The sequence below is a fragment of the Nymphaea colorata genome, chromosome 2 (genome assembly GCF_008831285.2).
Source record: "Nymphaea colorata isolate Beijing-Zhang1983 chromosome 2, ASM883128v2, whole genome shotgun sequence".
Classification (NCBI taxonomy): Eukaryota; Viridiplantae; Streptophyta; class Magnoliopsida; order Nymphaeales; family Nymphaeaceae; genus Nymphaea; species Nymphaea colorata.
Genome location: NC_045139.1, coordinates 34,706,044 through 34,722,950, shown reverse-complemented (window position 1 = coordinate 34,722,950; position 16,907 = coordinate 34,706,044). Strand labels below are relative to the sequence as shown.

The window sequence follows — 16,907 nt, the reverse complement described above, 5'->3', positions numbered from 1 at the left end:
AAATATTTACTTTGTTATATGCATAGTGCACTTTTGAATATAGAAATATGTGAATGAATGCACGGCCGAAAATGTTTTCCCACTCCGCACAGTTATAAGATTCTAGTGCTTTGGCTCATGTTAAGCTTTGGACCTAAGCAATTTATGTGTTATGATCCATAACACGGCACTGTGGGTTAAGCGGTTTAAATGACAAAAATGCCCATAATAGTAAAACAGAAGACACCGTCTGTAAGGGCAAAAGAAGAAAAATGCCTTACAAATTGATGGAAATGTCCTTATGACGGGAGCAACGGTTCTCATGTTAGGGACCTAACTTGGAAAGGACTCTAGCTCAAGACAACTCATGTTAACCTATGTAGACAGGCTTGGGTGTTCGGGCAAGCACATGGTCGTGTTTGACCCCTAACACGCAATTGGCAATTGTGAGGGTATTTTCATAATTTATCAGTAATTATTTTCACGTTTTTTTTTTATTTTTTCTGTAGGGATTTCTCTTTTTAAATAAGAAAGGCGTTTCAATCATTTCACACTCCGAACATATGCTTCCGTGTTAGGACCTCAATGTATTACCTGAACCACAAATTTGATTAACGGCGACAATGGTTCGGTACTTTAGTAATACCAAAACTTTCGGCAAGTTATTTGTTATTTCTAATAGTTCAGGTGTGTTTTCACAAACTTCCCTAAAATTTTTTATTAAAAGGACAAGGGAAATGGAGCTTGCGGAAAAACTCCTCTCTCTGTCGCTCCCTCTCTCTCTCTGTGTTGCTGTGTGCTCCAGCGACGGTCGAGGGGTCCGTCTCTTCCGGTAAGCGCTCTCTCTCTCTACCTCTCTTTCTATGTCTCTCTCTTTCCCTCTCGGGTGGTGCCGGCAGCGGCAGCGGCAGCAGCTGCTGCTCTTCGTCGACCCTTCCGGGTGGTGCCCGCATCTCTCTCTCTCTCTCTCTCTCTCTGCTAGACCCACACGCTGTCCTTGCTGTTGCAGGCTTCGTTCTTATTCTGAAAAGAAACAGGGTGTACCGGATGGGTGAAATTTTATCCGCCGTAGACCCTAAATCAAACATTGTCCGACTTTGTTTAATAAAAAATCGACCTAAGGTTTCTACTTTCCTGAAATTTCAGCGGTTGAAATTTTTAATAAAATTCAGATCACGTTCAAGTGAATTTTCATGCGTCCTTTTTCATCTTAGTGAACATGTTCGTATCTTGTATGAAATATGTGCAAATGTGCTAAATCTCTTCTGAAGTTTTGTATTTATATTTGAGTGAGAAATCTATTATGGAAACCGTTTCTCAAGACATATCTGTTCTGAAATCTGTTATCTGTATGCTCAAGTGAAACTGTCCTAATTACACTTTTTTGTACGATTGTGCGTCTGCGTGTGTGTGTGTGTGTGCGCGCGCGCGTGTGATGGAGATAGTAACGTTGTAAGAGCAAAAAGGTACTAGAAGACTTTGTGTGCTGTAATATACTATGTAATCGTCCAAACATTCCCACCAACATCCCTGTCCACTGGTGGAGTTCGCAATGCTTGATAGAAGTTGTCTTCGTTGAAACATTTTCCATTGGTAGAGTCTGGAGATTCTGGTTATCTTAAGGTGACACTAGCTCAATTATTGTGGACGAGGAGATTCTTAGCAATGACTTAGGATGATTGTATGGTAACCTCCACAGCAGCAACCATCTTATAGTCTTCCATCTTATTACCGATAATCTTTGTATCCAACCTCTTCAATCTCCTCTCCTTGTTGAATGTATTTGTCTTTCAGATGCAACCAATGGTGGCTCCTTGTCCTTATTGTTCATTGCTTGGTTTATCTTTGGGAAATTGGCTTCTAAGTTTCTTAGGTGTGTGGTATGTGATTGCAATTACTTGCAAAAAGTTTTGATCAATGCCATAGCTAATGATTCTTTAATTTTTAACTAATATTATATACTAAATTTTACATGGTAAGTGACATCTGGTCTATTATTGGCTCAGTAGTGAGTACATGGTTTATGACTCAACCAAGACAACTTAGCTGAAGGCATTATGGAGTCGAAAGAATAGAAAACCTGGTGAAGTCCAATAATTTGTCCTATAATTTGTTGGTTCACACCATAAACTTGGCTATTTCGTCTCTGTCCTAAGTTATATGTAACTTGACTGAGTTTGGAAAAGGTTGCACGAGCTCATATCCAAAAATGTAAGAGAAAAAAAAAGTGGAGTAACCTGCAACTCTAAAATCCAGTGGGAAACCCTTTTCAGTTTCTATTTTCCCTCCTATCTTCCCCAAATGTACCCCTTGACTTACGTGAACTTTCAAGTTTCAGTTATGGCTTCATTAATGGATGCAAGTAGTAGCTAACGAATTGGACATTATCCTACTGCTGCAAGTTTGTACCTCTTTGACGCAGTGATTAGAGTTCCTCACTCTCATCCCCGCAAAGAACAAACCAAACAAACTAGGAAATGAAGAAAAGAAGCAGAAATTAAGCAAAGGAAATGAAAGTTTTGATTAATCAATCTTCAGTAATCATTCCAAACCACACATCCTTTTAAGCAGAGTCTTCTAATTAATTGGATCTTGGATCTGTCACTAAAATAACAAGGTCCAAAGTCCAAACTCAATCTAATAAATGGAAACACATAAGAGATCCAATAAAACAGAAATAAAATGGATCGAATCTAGGATCTGCCCTGAATGGACTGCTCCTGCATCACTCCCTCCCTCTCATGGCTCCCTTCTGCTAAAGAGGCTATGGAACATTCAAGTGTGCACGGAGAGATATTTCCTTCTTTCCAAGGCTTGTTTTTGGTAGGCAGAAAGATAGTGGCTTGATTTATTTCTTATCCTTTTTTTTTTTAGCTTTACATAAATGCATATGTGTGTGTGTGTTTGTAAACAAGACTTAAGGATTTTGAATGCATACCTAAGGTTCTTAGTACATATAAAGAGTAGACTTGACTTGTAGCAGTCTGGACTTGTTTGAGTGATTCAGTTGAGTCACTCAAGTCATTGGGTCAGATATGTAGGGAGAGCTGAAATTGAGCCTGGAAGTTGCCAAGCATGGTTCAATATGCTGAGAGGTTCAATTATTAAAGTAAATAATGAAGAGATAAAAAAAATCTCATTAGTAAGTTTCTTTGAAACTATAATTATAAGATTTATTTTTGAGAAACGTGATCCCCTAGCTTGAATTAAAACATTAACACCATATTCACAAATACCAGTCTCAGCAATTTCTCTAGGATGCTTTTTTGGAAGTTTTTTCTAATATTTGTTTTTAGAAAACCTCCAAAATTCAAAAAAATGAATATATAAATAACAACAAACAAAATCATTGAAATTACAAATTTTTCTAGCAATTTAAGTGTATAGATAACTATGAACAACATAATTGAAATTACAAATTTTCTAGTAATTTCCTTTTAAAAATGTTTACCTAGGTAGTCAGAAGCTCACCTAGTGATGCGGACACACCTAGGCCCACACCCATTCACATGCCCATGGCTGACAAGGTTGGTATAAGACAATAACTCAATGGTTTCAAGCTTTTGACTATGGATCAAATCTTGCTTTAGACCCGAAAATGATGAAAGTCCCTATATCATGCTATGGAATGAGTGCAAGATGGAAGTGGGATCCAGGTTGGAAAGGACGGAGCATAACATAGGTTCCAAATGGTTGATGAACATATTAGATGACTGACAAAGCATGAGCCATCTTAGTCGTGAATATTCTTTTTCTTTCTAGGTGTTTGGTATTATGAAATGCCCAGTCCTGACTAGTTCCTAGGCTTGGTCCTCCACCTAAAGACTTCCTAATGCTTTTGAGTACATAGACATTGAAAATGATTTTCCGTAAAAGATTTTTCTAAATTTTAAAAGAACCCAAAAACAAAAAAATATACACTGTAAAACATATAAATGAAGGGCTTTTTCTGTAAACGTTGTCACAGCTTTTGCAATAATATTGTGTAACACTAATGGAATTTTTACTTATTGGCAGTCTTTTGGGAATATCATCATAGTTTCCCAATCATTTGAGGTTATTTGAATCACAAAATCATTATATCTTTGATTTAAACTTTAGTACTTTCATTGGCACTTAATGGAAGTGCATGGGAGTCAAAAAAGCGTTTGTGTAACTAAGAGGAGAAGAATAAGGGATTCATGGGTGGAAGTGGAAGCATGAAGTCATAATATCTGTCTGAGAACTATATAGGGGGAAGTATGAAGAGCATGATTCTTGTTATGTTGCTAGATTAATGAGCAGTATGTTGCCTTTTGGGAGCACACTGCCTTTCTTATAGCTTAACTTTTGGTAATCCTATGATACACTAAATATGCATGTACCTATTTGAGGGGGATTTAGGACTTCAAAAGTATGCATGTTTACAAACTCACATACATGCACGTGTACAAGTGCATGTGTGTATGTAATGGTTTTTCATCTCTAATATTGGAAGACTCACTAAGTCAACCTAATTGTGACGATTGGCTTAGTGATATGGGCCCAAGTGCAACTCCACCCTTGGCCCACATTCATGCCTTGCCCTTGCCGTGAACCACTTTGGAGGAGGAGATTTTGGAACCAGATTTGAGGAGCACACCAAGCTTGGAACTGGACCTGTTGTTTGATTCAATTTAAATCCTAAGTCACAAAAAGAACCATTGGTCCAAATCCAAAAGAGTCATACCTCCTCTATCACATCGGTTGTGTCATCCATTGCATCACTAATTGTATTATTGTCTACATTGCCATTTGCATCATTTTGGTGTGGATCTCTCCTCACTACGAAACCTCCTTGCCTCTCACCCAAGTAGGTAATGCACCTACTTGATGTGGTGCGATCACCTTCACACGTTGTGCCCAAAAAGAAGAAAATGCATGAAGTGTCCTGCCCAGCCTTTTTGACTTTTTTTGAAGATAGTGCAATGTTATTGGATACCAACGTCATGCTTTGCATGTTTGCTTTGCTTTGATTGAACCACCTTGGGAAATGATGGGTTTTTAGTTTGTTTAATACTTGTATTGTGTTCTTCTATAAGTACAGTATAATTGCTTGTAATAGACATGTTGAGTTGAATGAAAGGTAAGTTTGATGCGCTTTAAGTGTGATTTCTCTTGGCACAAGGCTCCTTTTCTTTCCTTCAATGCCTAGAAGAAGGAGGGCTAGTTTGCCCTCCTCTCATTAGTCGCCAAATAGTCGACCATTCTTTTGCAAGGCTCCATTCTTTTGCAAGGCTCTGTTTGAAAACCAAACTTCAATGGTTAACCTGGAAGAACATCCAGTCAGCAAACTCTCGTCAGTTTCATTGGGCAAGTTGATGTTATATTGCTAAACAAGCTTTCATCGATTCCATCAGACAACCTAATGCTAGATTCTTTTGATACCAAATGATAAAACCTTTCTATCGAGTCGGTTGGCTGTGGCTGGATCAGGCCCCTCACAAGGCCGCTTGTTACGTGTGCTTGAGAGCAAGGAGAATTGGCGAAGCCCTTGATTTTGGAAACTTCTTCAGCCAAGATTTGGAGGATTTATTTCTCCATTAGTTAAAGCGTTGCACATCAAATTTGAGGAAGATCTGACTTGATTTGGAGAAGTTATGGATATGGAAAGGGCGCAAGCTGAGATTGGCAGTTGACAGCAGGGGTAGAGAGTTGGGTTGTGCCCAAATTCAGGATTTTTGCTATTTTCCTTGGCCACCAATCTAAGACCAGATGATGGAGTTATGGCCTTGGGAAGAGGCCAAGCAGGGTTCTGCCTGGCTGCAGAGTACCATGCATATTCTACTAGGCCAGGGGTGATATGGGTGGAGAGAGTGTAGAAGAGGTTTATCAATGTTGAACAATTCACTGGAGAGCTCCAATGCGAAAGTGGAGTTGCGACTTGACCCATGGGGTTGCTTCCCAAATTGAGGATGGTTGACGTGAGGGAGATGTAGCCTATTGCATAGCCACAAAGAGCTATGCTGCTTGGATGTATTTGCAGTATTGATACACTACGCCATTGTCAATGAGGAGAGCTCGACTCACACAGCTTTTCCAGGGTAACCCAATGGTCGCACATCACCGAGGAGAGATTGTTTAGAGCAATCTAGCTTCAAGTTGTTTGATGGAATCGATGAGGGCTTGCTGACTTGATTCACTTTCAAGTTGCTCATTGAAGTTTGGCTAATGGGGGACACAACCTTGCAAGGTTACTAGTCAGTGAGTTGCTCTTTGGAGACCGAAAAGAGGAGTGCTATGCTAACCTCATTCTTCTAGGAATTAAGGGAAGGAAAATAAGTAACATGGATATGGCAGATTGGTTTCCATACTCGTGTCGACATGCCAACATGGATACAAGACACATCACGGTAGGCTTTATCCTCATCCCCACATTTTCTAAAATTGTCATACCCATATCTCCATCACTAGAATGAAACATGAAGAAACAATCAGAATGTTTTTTGAAAATATTTCAAAGGCATTGTTGTGAAAAATCTTGGAAATTCTAAAAGGTGGAAAAAATTAAAGCTCAATAGGGATCTACAAAAATAGTGTTCTTTAAGGAATATGAAGAAACAATTAGAATGTTTTTGTAAAAATAAAAGTGGATGGTTTTCGTCAATTGTCAAGCAAGGTTATTGAAAAATGAAATGCATAATTTAAAATGTTGAAGTATATAAAATATTGTTCCAGGATCACTTGTGGAATTCGAAAATATCGCGATATTGATGTCAAAAATAATAAAAACGAAAAAAAGGGAAAAAAATCATGATATTTTGAAAAAATTGGGAAAATATTAATCGTGATATTCTCGTGTTTTTTTTATTTTTCTATTTTTTAGCATTGATATTATCGGATTCAAGCATAAACTTAAAATAAATTATTTTCATCATTTTTATTATCATTAAAACATTCCTATTACCACTGTTTACTTTATTTATGATTATGTTTTCCTATTAGTTTCTCATTTATTTCTTTTATACCTAATTTTTTTATTTTTTAAAATTTTCTGATTTTTCCCTAGATTTCCCCTAAAAAAACAACTTTACCGATAAAAACCTAAGAAAAATCTCGCCGATAAAAACCCGAGAACGATATTTGTAACTATATTTGGCATCGTTTTAAAAATATTGCAATAATTTCTTGTTTATGAATATTGAAGAAGATGGTATATGTTTTTGCCATTGTTTTAAAGATATTGTAGTAATTTGTTGATTTTTAAAGTAATTTACACAAGCACCTTATTTATGTGGAGGTACCTGTGTCAACAAGCTTAATCACATGTGCAGATACAGTGCGGCTTTGCACATGGCTTCATTGCGTCGGGTGCGATCTATGTCACATGGGTTTTTCTAAATGGCTGCCACACGTATGTCACACTGGTGCTGGACGCTGGTGCTTCTCTGACATAGTTCATCCGGTCCAATCAGCCGAACCGGGCCAAAACTGACAATGTTAAGTGTGCATATAACTAAAATATCTCTAATACATAAAGTTTATAACTTTATATGTATGTATAGATAAATAAGGCTACTAAACAGTTAAATAACTATGTACCAAATGATTTATATGTGTTGACATGAGAGAAGGAGAGAGAAGAAAACACGTCCAACTTGTTATTCATCACTTACCCTAACCCTTACTTAAGGGAGAATTAGGGTAAAGAACAAAATTACAATGTAAACCAAAAAGTTATTGAAAATAATTAAAGAACTGTCAAGTTCTTTAATATTCTAAAAACTACCTCAACGTCAACACTCTTCTTCAAGCTGGAACATAGATATCTACCATGCTCAGCTTGTTACAACACTTTGAAAATTCACTAATTGCAAGAGCTTTAGTAAAGTTATCAACAGTTTGTTCTTCAGAGACTACGTGAGTTGTAGAAATCACTCCTCCTTGAACTAAATCACGAATGTAATGATAGTCTACTTCAATGTGTTTAGTTTTTTCGTGAAAGACTGGGTTATTTGCAATATAGGTGGTTGCCCTGTTATCACAAAACATTGTCATAGGTAGTTGAACTGGAACGTCAAGGCTTTCAAGCATGGATTTAACCCATGTTAATTCTACCGCCGTTTGGGCCATGACTCTATATTCTGACTCAACACTAGATCGTGAGACCACATTCTGTTTCTTGCTCCTTCAGGATATAAGATTCCCTCCTACAAAAACACAAAATCTAGTAGTAGATTTTTTATCTTCAATGGATCCTGCATAGTGTGCATCACTATAGGCTTGTACATCTAAGGTTTTCCTTTCTTGAATAGTAGTCCTTTACCAGGAGAGGACTTTAAGTATTTGAGTATCATCAATGCAGCTTCCCAATGAATCTTCCTTGGTTTCTCCATAAATTGACTCAGCTTTTCATGTCAGAGTCACTCCAGTGTGAAGCCTGTCAACTTGGAAAACACACTAGTAGTAGTTTTCCTTCGAGTCTAAGTCTTTCGAGTCATAGTTTGTTTGATTTACTTCATGTTGATGTGTGGGGGGCTAGCCGTACTGCTAGCCGGTCTAAATTTTGGTATTATCTGGTCGTAGTTGATGATTTCTCTCATGCCAGTTGGGTTTTCCTTTTGAAGGAACGTTCTGCAGCTATATGCATATATATGCACACATGTATATACATCATCGCTGCACCCACACCTATTTATTTTAAAAAGGTTGCTGCATCCGCATCCACACCTGCTCCAGGGCCCGCACCCCGCGCCCATGTGACATAGGGTGCGGTCGATGCACTTGAGGTCGAGTCTATCATTTTCTGGATTCGATCAAGTTTAGCCATCTATTATTTATGTGTCATTGTCATAGATATCACAATGTTTTTGAAAGCATTGAGAAAAATATAAAAACAAACACAAGAAAAAAAACGTGTGTTTTTGAAAAATGTGAAGATAAATTTATCAGGTTTTTATTGTGTTTTTTCCCTTTTTTTTCTTTTTTTTTCATCAATATCATCGTGAATTCAAATTTAAACTTAAATGAAGTTATTTATCATCATTGTTATCATAATTAACACATTAGTTTTTTTATCATTTTAACTAGTACCTTAACATCTTGTTATTAGTTTCTCATTTATTTTATTTTTACCTAATTTTTAAATTTTTTAAAATTTTCTCAAGATTTTATCAAGAAAAACAACTTTGCCAAAAAATACATGAGAAAAACCTCGTTCTTAAAAACCTAAGAAAGATATTCATGACAACGGTATGTATATTTGTACACTTGTGTTTGCACACATATTTTTTGAAATTGCTCCACACCAGTACCTGCACCTGTACTCATACACGTGGCATAGTTTAGATATTTAATCTAACAGTTTGTTCAAATATTGAAATAACATTAGAACATTAGACTTATTGATGATTGTGCTTCAACAGTTTGTGGTGGCAACATCATTTGTTGTTATTTTCTTGGTTCTTTAGTAATTGGTCTTCAGCTTGGTTTATTCTAAGAAGCTACCCATTTTCACATCAACAGTCACCACAATGGGAAGGCAGAAGAAGCTGAAGGACGAGGAAAAAAGAGGCAGTTTATCCAATAAAAAGGATGAAGCTTCTAAGCCAAAGTCTGAGGAGAAGCTCTTGAAAGGAAAAAATGAAGCTTCTACTTTTAGTGACAAGACAGAGAAAAAAAGTCGACAAAAGATTGCTGGTTCTGAGGAGAAGCTCTTGAAAAGGAAAAGCGAAGCTTCTACTTCTAGTGATAAGACAGAGAAAAAAAAAAAACTAGAAAATGGTGCTAGCACTAGTGAAAAGATTGCTGGTTCTGGGGAGAAGCTCTTGAAAAGGAAAAGCGAACCTTCTACTTTTAGTGATAAGACAGAGAAAAAAAATAAACAAGCAAATGTTGCTAGTACTGGTGAAAAGGTTGCCGGTTTAATCTTTATGTGCAACGCACAAACTAAGCCCGAATGCTATCGATATCGTATCTTTGGTCTCCCTTCAAACAAAGAACAACTGGTGAGGAATGTCAAACATGGTGCAAAGCTTTTCTTGTATGATTTTGACTTGAAGCTTCTCTATGGAATCTATAAGGCTTCATCTGATGGTGGGATGAGATTGGAGCCAGACGCTTTCGGTGGAAGATACCCTGCTCAGGTGAGGTTGCAACATTATCATCATGATGATTTATAAAATTATAATTATCATGTTGTATTTTTGCAGGGAGAAAAAGAGTTGTATTTCATTGTAGAAAGCTACACATTATAAAAACTAACCTAAGTTGTTAAATATTCTGGCCTATATTTAAGATGATAATTTGAGAACCGTCAATCAGTTATTAGTTAAAATTGCTATGGCAACTTTGTTGCTGCAGTGCTACAATGAAGGTCATCATCCTTTTTGTTACCATGTGGAATTATGTTGTATGGTGTTTTTTGTTTCATTGAAGCTTGCATAACTTTTTTAGTTATACAATTTAGTGTAGTGATTTAAGTTATTATCATAAATTTGTATCGCATAAACTATTTCATCCTCTGTATGGGCTTACTATTTGAAATTTATACACATTAAGTTCTTTTTATAGACATCCTCTTAAACATTCAGTAGTAGCCCCATCTACATAAATATTCAAGGCTGATGGAACATTTATGTAGTAAAAGTTCGTATTAGGTTGTTAAACTTTAAATCGTGGTTCCATTACTTGTTCTTGATTCTCCTCCATCTTTGTGGTTGTTGGAAGTTAAAGGCATTTGGAAAAGGTATAGAAGATACTGCTAAACCTAAAAGAATAAATTTGATAAGAAGGAAATCCAAGGAAATAAATATGATCTGCTCATTTAGTCAGAAGATGTACTTATTTACTAGAAATGTGCTTCCTTTCCCATGTTCTGAAACCCATAGTGATGAAGTGTGAGAGGATGGCTCATTTTCCCCTTTAATAAATGTGTCACCCTTTTGGCATTCATATGCATTTGCAAGTCTCAAAAGGTTTTGATAGCGATGTCCTCTTTTTTGTGGTAATAATGTAATCCATTAGTATGTTTAACATTTAAAATGATGATAAATGGTCTAAAATGTATTTGCACTGTGAGAAATAAGGTTTTGTTGTAATTTGAATCTATCACATTCAAAATGGTTATTTGTTTTCCATATTTTTTTTGGAATATCATAAAAAATATTGCTATTTTATGTCATGATTAGATCACTTATGTCCTTTGCTAAGTTGTCAGAATCATAAGTCAGTCACAGATCAGTCAAGGTTCTAACTGGTCGGTTCCAGTTGGTCCAAGTCAAACACACACACATGGATGTACTAACAAAAAGGAAAGGAAAAAAAACATACAAAGTGCCCAAGAGCCGAAAGCCTACTTGAAACTACATCTAGAAATTGTGAGAAGGATATTAGGATGTGATAAAAACTATTAGTTACAGCTTATGAGAGAGTGGAAATTTGTGTTATTATTTAATCAGCCCTTACAATGCAGATTTGTCGATTCAATGATTGACATATCGGATACACACTTAAGAGTCATCCTATACTAAGAGATGGTTATCAACTTCATTCCCTACAGCACAGTAGGGAATCAAACAGTCTTTGTGGTGGTGAAATCAAATTGGATGTCATGTATGCAGTAGGAATTGCTTACTGAAAAGTGAAAACCTAATATTTCATTTTGACCAAACACAGACGTAGATAATTTTATTTTTTGAGCAGATACTTTGAAGAGAATGATGTTACCTGTTGTATCAGATGAGCAGATTGTAGATAAGATTGTCTATGCAGAAGTTTTCCAAGCTCAGAAGATTACCGACTGTTTTTCTTTACTGTCGCATGAGGCTTTTTGGTTTGACTGTCTAAGTAGAGAGTTGGTAAACAGAAGGAGTTTGTAGAGTCATAACTAAAGGGACTCGAGAGCCTTGAGAGGGAGTTGGTAGGGTTTTGGAGCACTCTCACTGTCTTGAATAAGTTGGTTGGATTGTGAAAAGAAGGTGGATGGTTCTCTATTAACCTTAAAAACTACAAGTAGGGCCTGAACCCCTCATATTCTGTACATGTGGGTCAGAGAAAGAAGTGTTTGTGTGAGCATGACTCTCAGCTCCTGTAGTTAGACTACAGGTGCGTAAGCTTTTCTTCTTTTTAGTTTATTTTGTGAGCATTATGGTTCAAGTCAAGTGCTTGTCCATTTGGTGATTTTGGATTATCGCTGCTTGATTAGTCGTATTAGTGAAGTCACCTTGGTCTTGCCCTCAGTCTTGGATTGGTTTCTGCGTTAGGGTGATTTTTGTATTCTAGATATTTTTCTTTCTTAATTGTTTGTGTTAATATTTGAGTAGGTCTTATCTGAAACCAAAATTATTCTATGGAATAGAAGCATTGTCAGATATATGTTGCATTAGTTTCTTTAGTAAAACCTGAAAAAACCATGAACCAGCTTCTCTGGTAGCATTTTTCGAAATCTACCCTCTTAAATCAACTTTAAGCCAAGAGATTGAAAAGGGAAGACACAACAAATACATTTGCAACAAAATTTTGGAATTCATTTGATTTTGGGTACCAGATCTAACTTTATAAGGAGTCGGCACCACATTTCTTATAGAATCTTACAGGACTTTCTAGCCATTATTGTCTAAAGTTTCATGGCTTCATATCTGCCACCACCTTAGCATATGCAGAGGATCTTTAGCCTGCACAAATAGCTAATAGCTGATACAGCTTCTCTGCTTGTATAGGTTTGTCACGACGTTTCTCCTATGAAAGCAGCTGTAGCATTTGCTAATGTTGTTGGTGTAGCAGAAGCTTACTATGTTGGTTCTTTGGACCACATATCCATGCCTGACATGGTTTAAATTTTAAATACCACTGTGTCCATATTTCCATCATCACATGGCTTTAGCCTTTCATAAGCAAAGATTTAGCCATGATATCACGGTCATAATTAGCTATTTAGCCAACAGTTCTTAATGTACTTACCTACTATCCTGAAGTCAATACTGGCCTGTGTGCATATGCATATAGCGCGAGAGTCTTCACGTGCAATTTTATGCAAGGATTTATTGGCTGAGAATCTACAATACTGCTGGCTGTGGAAGAATTCAGATTACTCCCTGACCTCCATCAAGGCAATATTTTCTCTGGATTAGTGAAAGTATTCAGTTTAATTCTGTTGTCTCCTCCATATAGAAATTGCTTTAAATTATGCCCTTCCTTTCTGTGGTGTGGGACTCTATATATCAAGTCCGTTTGATATGTTTTAATGTCTTTTCTTGTGTGTGCAGGTGAAGTTTAAAGTACAAAAGGATTGCTTGCCTCTGCCAGAAAGCACGTTCAAACATGCAATCAAAGATAATTACTTTGAGCCATTCAGATTTAATCCTAGGCTCAATGCTCAACAGGTCTGTGTCTTTGTGTGTATGTGGTGCTGTGCACTAAGGCCGCTGCTATTAGGTTGTGTTCAGCAGCATTACTTTTTTGTTTTTATACTGAAACCCCAATAGCAATGACCTTTAGAGACTGTGATCTGCACAAGCACTTGAGACTGCCATACTCAACCGGTGCAGTGTTAGCTCCCACTTTTGAAGGTGTTACAAATATATAATGCTTACAATCTTAGATAATGCTGCCCAATAGGTCTACTTTCCAGAGCCTTTTGCCCTTTCATAGGTTGTTTTTTGAGAGTCAAATTTGTCTGAATTGCTTCAAAATGTTTGAAAATTGTATTTCTCACGAAAAAATATGAAAATCTGATGTGTTGGATTTTATAAAGATTTTGCGATTGACAGCCTTAGTATTCTAGTTTAATAAAACCTTAACTAGGCATTGAGTTTTCACACGACTCTCCACATCTATGACATTATATCTGGTTGGATCCTTGAAAGAAAATGCGTAAAACACCGACCACCTCACTTGGGCATACAATATGTATGTGTGTTACTATAATGTCTGCCTCAGGCTCATTCTTGCACATTTATGCTGCGGTTGCGCATATGCTCATCAATGAGTTAGACCAGGAATTGGATTACATTGACACATTCTGTAATCCTAAATTGTTTTTGCAGGTTGAAAATCTGTGTAAACTGTTTCAGCCTGTCAGAATACGACAGCCCACTCTTCCATCTGTATCAGCAGCTAGTCCAGTTGCAATGGCTCCGTCTGCTCGGGGACATCGGAGTGTAGTTCCTGTAATTTCTGCTGTCAGTGCTTCAAACCACCATAGGGAGGATCGTTTGCTTGCACCAATGGTGCCTGAAATCGCACGTCCAAAGGACCGGGAATATCCTGTGGGTTCACATAAGCTGCATGGGCCATTGCCAGAACTACGTCCCCCACGAAGGATAGCATACCCAGTTGAAGATCGTCAGGGGATTCGAAGTGGACTCTCTTTGCCAGGACCTGAAAGAGATGAACACCATTTTGTTCTGGAAGATCGCAGGCATGTTGCTGGCCGTCCTGCCCCTGAGGTGGTTCACCGTGGTCATGTTCCGTTGCATGGGAGAGACCGTCAGGTGCTCCATGATGTTGGTCCTTTGTATGAGGAGTATCAGGTACATCGTGGTCATGTTCCTTTCCATGAGAGGGAGTATGAGGTATACCGCGATCGTGTCCCTGTGCATGAGAGGGAGTATCAGGTAACCCGTGACCGAGTTCCTTTGCATGGGCAGGAGTATCAGGTGCCCCATGACCGTGTTCCTTTGCATGAGCGGGAGTATCAGGTGCCTCGTGATCTTATTCCTTTGCATGAGCAGGAGTATCCGGTGCCCCATGACCGTATTCCTTTGCGGGAGAGGGAGTATCAGGAGCCCCAGGTAGGAAGAGAGTTGGGAGGTGGCTTATACAGTTCGAGGCTACAGGTGGATGAACTGCGGCCTGTGTCACATGAGAAGCCGCTTTATCACAGAGCTACTACATATGAAGAATCAACTGCACGTCAACAGGTAGTGTATGAAAGGCCCAATTATGATGGGGGCGTCTACAGAGAAGCAACCACAGCATATGGGGATCCTAGATCTGAAATTGCAAACATGCCAGTCTCTTCCAGGTACTCCTTTGCGGGCGCCGTGCCAACTTATCGCTAGCAGGAAATGCCATTACAGCCTAACACCATTGCTCGCTTTGATGATTCTGCGATGGATGATACGCCGAGGCAGGAGCATTGTTCTGTACTTGACTTTGGTCTGGTACCTGTACTAATTGGTCTTTCATGTTCTTAATGGCAAAACTGAGTCTGCAGTTATACTGCGACTGCTTTATGGTTTGCAGTTTCAGTAAGCGAGAAACTTAAGCACAAGGGTGTAACGGCTAGTGTTGTAACGATCTGTCATCTTGTTTTATTTTGGGTGATAAGGATTAAATGCGCGACAAGCTGCTCCGTCGGTCTTTCTTTTTTCAATTTAAATAACAAGTTTGGGTTACTTTCTCTCCGGCGAAACAAAGGGCGAATGTAATTCACAATGGTGTTATATGTTGAGCATTTGTGGCCAAAGCCCATGGCAAAACTTCAGTCCAATAGAGGGATTCATGGTTTGGGTTGATCATGGTCACAATTATAGATATGATCTTAAGAGTAAATTGATAAGGATCGTATATTAAATGTCATTTATTGACTTTAAAAAAGCTTTTTAATAATAAAAAACTGAACGGGTCCTATAACATCATTTTTTTTATAGTAGAAAAATCATTTGTTTTACAAATAACTTAAATCAAAACATGAGGGATGTTGAATTAGTGTTCATGAACATGTTAGGATGTTCACATTTTGTTTATAATGTCTTTAAACACAAAATTAAGTGGTGTGGTATTGGGTTGCTTATTGTTTTACATGCCAGCACTAACGCTCTGTCTGGATGAAGGGAAAGAAAAGAAAAGAAATGAATGGATGGGAAAGGATGAAGGGAAAGAGAGGAAAAGAAATGAATGGATATGAAAGGAAAAGAAAGGGAAGTGAATAGGGAGGAAAAGGAGAAGGAAAGGGAATGACCATCCATTCCTTTCCCAACTAAGTCCCAATCTCTTCATTTTTGGATGGACTGGAATTACATTAAAAAGTCCTTTCCATTACATCTAAACACAATTCTTAGCTCTCATTTCCTTTCCTTATTAATTAGTCATCCAAACACGGAAGATCTTTCTTCTCATTCGTCTTTTTTCCCCTCTCCCTCCATCCAAACAGGCTATATTGTAAGGGTTATATCCGTCGATGTATTTTTGACAGTATACACAGTAAATGAATACCATTGACGGCATTTCCATTTCGTGATCACCCTGGAGACGGACCTTTAAGCATATATTTAAAGTTGTATAGGACATTAAGAGTACGCCCGTCGTGTCGTCCGGTCCTCAGAAGTGGTTCAGGCAAAGAAACTTGGCGCGATTTACAAAAACCATATTACCTGGCCGTGGCTAACAAGCCGATGATCGTTCAGGGCCCTAGCCGAATCTGTTTGGTTCTACTGAGCCGCTAACCCCACATTTTCTCAGGTCCGATTCAATGAATGAATGAATGATAGTCACCACATCAAGAAAGAATCTCTCTCTGAATTTACTATACATTAAAATGAATCACGAACACGTCCAAGTCATAAAACACACAAAACCTTTTAACAAAAATAAAATGCTACTACCGTGTGTTGTATTAAGGGACCGTTTGGCTTTCAAAACCACAATCTTGTTCCTAAATATGATTAACAGCCAGCATTTTGAAAAAGTTTATGTCGTTGTCCCGCTCTCCTTCTCAGAAGTGTTGGCCACCTGCTTCTTCTTGATCCCTATTGCAGACGCAGCAGTTGGTTTGAGGTTTTCCTTGAACAAAGCAGCGCATGATCTTGTCTTTGCTGGAAAACAATCTTAAACGACATGAAGGAAATTATTACAAAAAGCACGCTAAATTTTCAGTGACAGCGAAACATGTTTAGGATTTTTTTTCATTTAACTACTCATCTCTTTTAAGTAATGTTGTTGGTTAAATAAGAGATCAAAATTTCAGC

At 37.8% G+C, this 16,907-nt stretch overlaps 1 protein-coding gene across 1 annotated transcript; it reads left to right on the top strand.

Moving 5' to 3' along the window:
• The first annotated feature begins 733 nt into the window (after positions 1–733).
• On the top strand, positions 734–15,356 carry LOC116247985 (uncharacterized). The gene is made up of 4 exons (XM_031620497.2): positions 734–811; positions 9,463–10,082; positions 13,203–13,319; positions 13,983–15,356. Exons 2-4 carry the CDS (start codon positions 9,471–9,473, stop codon positions 14,997–14,999), a joined length of 1,746 nt encoding a protein of 581 aa, XP_031476357.1. The 5' UTR covers positions 734–811; positions 9,463–9,470; the 3' UTR covers positions 15,000–15,356.
• The last annotated feature ends 1,551 nt before the right edge of the window (positions 15,357–16,907 follow it).